This window comes from Teleopsis dalmanni, chromosome 1 (genome assembly GCF_002237135.1).
Source record: "Teleopsis dalmanni isolate 2A chromosome 1, ASM223713v2, whole genome shotgun sequence".
Lineage (NCBI taxonomy): Eukaryota > Metazoa > Arthropoda > Insecta > Diptera > Diopsidae > Teleopsis > Teleopsis dalmanni.
This window is the reverse complement of record NC_051846.1, coordinates 96,084,322-96,087,856: the sequence shown is the minus strand read 5'-3', so window position 1 is coordinate 96,087,856 and position 3,535 is coordinate 96,084,322. Positions and strand designations below refer to the sequence as shown.

Below are 3,535 nucleotides of genomic sequence, written 5' to 3'. Positions count from 1 at the left end.
CGACCTGGTTAAAAGCGATTGTTTGGTTGTAGTTTCTGACCTACTTGGAAGGGCTGTTAGCGGTTCTCCTATTAAGAACTGTCCTGGTGTGAGGGCAGACGGGTCATTTGGATCTGATGACAACGGTGTTATTGGTCTGGAGTTTAGCATACTTTCAATTTGGGTTATCACTGTTTCCAATTCCTCGTAAGTGAGTGACACGTTGCCAATAGTTCGCACCAATAGATATTTAGCTGATTTGACAGCAGCTTCCCATAATCCTCCGAAATGTGGTGCTCTCGGAGGTATAAAATGAAAAACAATTCCTTGAGCTGAACAGGATCTTATTATGTTGTTCTGAGCATTTGTGCTGTGAATGCTTTCAGCTAACTCGTTCATTTGATTTTTAGCGCCCACAAAATTAGTCGCGTTGTCACAATATAAGTTCTGACATCGACTTCTTCTTGACGTAAAGCGGTTCAAAGCGCCTAAGAATGCATCTGTGGTGAGATCACTAACAACTTCCAAATGTACTGCCTTCGTGGAGAAGCAGCAAAACACTGCGATGTACGCTTTGCATGGTCTTTTGCCTCTAATTTTGTGGTGTATCCATATGGGACCACAGAAGTCCACACCTGCGTTGAAAAAAGGTCTTTGAGCTTGGACTCTGTCAGCTGGTAGATTGCCCATGATTTGTTTGAACATATGTGGGCGTACTCGAGTGCATTGTACACAATGTTGCACAATGGATCGAGCCATAATCTTGCATTTTATTGGCCAAAATCGCTGCCTGCACTGGGCTAATAATGTTTGCGGTCCGCAGTGAAGTCCCTTCTCATGTAAATGTTTCATTATGAGCTTAGCTATTGGATCGTTATATGGCAGCAGCATGGGGTGTTTGGCATGGAGAAAGTCCGTGGAGACTCCTGCTTCCCTTCAGATCCCTTTTCTTTAAGAGTTGATGTCGTTCTTCATTGAAATCACTTAGCTGTATGGCTTTTATAATTATGAGTAATGACTCATCCAGTTCTAATGGTGTCAAATTGATGTCGTTGTGCTTGCTCTTATTACGTAACCCTTTGATGAATCTCAACACATAGCCAAGAATTCGTTGCAACCTTATGAATGAGTTTCCATGCCTTATCGTATAAATCATTTTGATTAGTTCATCATCATGTGAAATTGTAAGCACATGTACCTTCCTTTTGACATCCGCTTGTATATGGTCGGATGTTATCAATTCCTGACGGAATGGTTGGGGCCAGCATTCTTGATTTCCATGAAGGAAAAGTGGCCCATAAAACCACATTGCATTCTTCTGAATGTAAATTGGATCTACACCTCTGGATAATAAATCAGCTGGGTTTTGTTTAGTATTGACTTGCCTCCACTGTTCCTTTAGTGTTAATTGCTGAATCTTACTGATACGATGAGCAACGAAAGTTTGGAATGTTGATGGTTCTGAATTGATCCAATGCAATGTTATCTCAGAATCAGTCCACATATATATCGGATGATGTTCATATTCCAAATCCTTTTTTACCTTTACTACCAATTGTGCTCCTAGTAAAGCCGCACATAACTCAAGTCTTGGTATTGTCTGCGTTTTTAGTGGAGCGACGTGTGATTTTGAATAAAGTAACTGAACTGAGATAGTTCGATCAGTCATTTCGGCTCTGATGTAAATGGCAGCTCCATAGGCTCTTTCGGAGGCATCAGTAAATACATGAATCTGAGTATTCCTTGGTTGTTTATGATGAAATATATGTCGTGGAATCTTTACATTATTTACTTCACATAAGCTCTGACGAAAATGGGTCCATTGAGTATGCATTTCAGCAGGCAGAGCTTCATCCCACGAAAGTTTTAACTGCCACAGTTTTTGAACAAATATTTTCGCCTTCACTACTACGGGAGCCATTAATCCAAGTGGATCAAAAATGTGCGCCAATTCAGAACTTACGGTCCTCTTTGTTATTTTGCTGTGTGTAGGTCCGTTAGTTTTTATTGAAAATTGATCAGATTTTGGTAGCCAGATAAGGCCTAAAGTTTTTACTGTCTTATGTGACTCACTGCTGACATCGAGATCCACTTCTTGATCTTCTGGAGCCAGTCCTTGAAGTAATTGGGAATTATTTGCGCACCACTTGCGAGGTTTGAAACCAGCTGTCGCCAATATTTTAATAAATTGATCCTTTGTTGCAATTGCCTCCATGAGACTGTCTGAGCCACTTAAACCGTCATCGACATAAAAATCCTTGCTGAGTGTAGCGGAACCAAGCGGAAATTTAACGGCATGCTCTCTGGCCAGGGTTTGTAGACACTTAGTTGCCAGATACGGCGCTGCTGTTGTGCCATACGTTACCGTTTTTAATTTGTAATAGCACAAGTTTTCTTCTGCTGACTCTCGCCAGATAATGATTTGAAGATATTCATCTCTTGGATCAATTAGTATCTGCCGATACATCTTTTCAATATCTGTTGTAAAAACGAAGCGTGGTTTCCTGAAACGCAGTAAAATGGATGAGAGTTCGTTCTGCACGACTGGACCATTATGCATGATATCATTGAGTGAGACTCCGGTTGATGTTCTTGCAGATGCATCAAACACCACTCGAAGCTTTGTTGTAGTACTATCTGCCTTGATTACACAATGATGTGGCAAATTGTAATGTGGATGCATTATATCATCCTGATTAATTTTTTCCATGTGGCCGAGATGTTCGTACTCTCGCATGAAGTCAACGTACATCTTCTTTAGTTCAGAATTCTTCAACAGCCGACGTTCAAGACTAAAAAACCGATTCATCGACATCTGCATGGACTCACCAATAACAGTTGTATCCTCCTTAAATGGTAATTTCACGACAAATCGCCCTTCATGATTGTGGTGAGTGTTTTGAGCAAAAGATTCTTCACATTTCTTTTCTGCATCAGTGAATTTGTCATCCGTTTGATTGATTTCCTCCAATTGCCAGAATTTAGTAAGTATATTATCCAATGCTTCGTCGTCAGCTTCGCTGCACATGCCACAGGTAAGTAATTTTTGCTTACCGTTGCTAACTTTGCCACTGCATATCCGAAAACCGTGTTCTGAAGTGCAGGTAGACCCTCACCTATTTTGATTTGACCAATCGATAAAAAGCTGTGATAGAATTCTGCTCCAATTAATAAGTCAATTTGATTTGGATTCGCGAAGTCTGGATCAGCCAATTTTATATTCTGAGGAATTGACCAACCAGAAGTATCCAGACACTGTGTTGGTTGGGCTGAGATAATTCGAGGCATCACGAATGCGTTGATATTTACATTGAAATCATTAATTCGAGATTGAATTTTTGTTGTCACACTGTATTTTGTGTCCCTTTTGCTTCTACCAATTCCTTCTATCCATAACGGTGATGAGTGTAACTGCAATTTTAATTTTCTTGCCAGTTTTTCTGTGATTAAGTTTATTTGTGATCCAGAATCGAGTATTGCTCTGCACTCAATGAAATCACCATCAAACGTAGCTATTTTCATATTAACTGTACTAAGGAGAACGTATCCCTTATTT

The 3,535-nt window shown here is 40.1% G+C and overlaps 1 protein-coding gene across 1 annotated transcript; it reads right to left on the bottom strand.

Moving 5' to 3' along the window:
* Positions 1-853: 853 nt before the first annotated feature.
* LOC119689253 lies at positions 854-3,501 on the bottom strand. The gene is made up of 2 exons (XM_038104047.1): positions 3,044-3,501; positions 854-2,999 (listed from the first exon to the last, which is right to left on the bottom strand). Exons 1-2 carry the CDS (start codon positions 3,499-3,501, stop codon positions 854-856), a joined length of 2,604 nt encoding a protein of 867 aa, XP_037959975.1.
* Between the last annotated feature and the right edge of the window lie 34 nt (positions 3,502-3,535).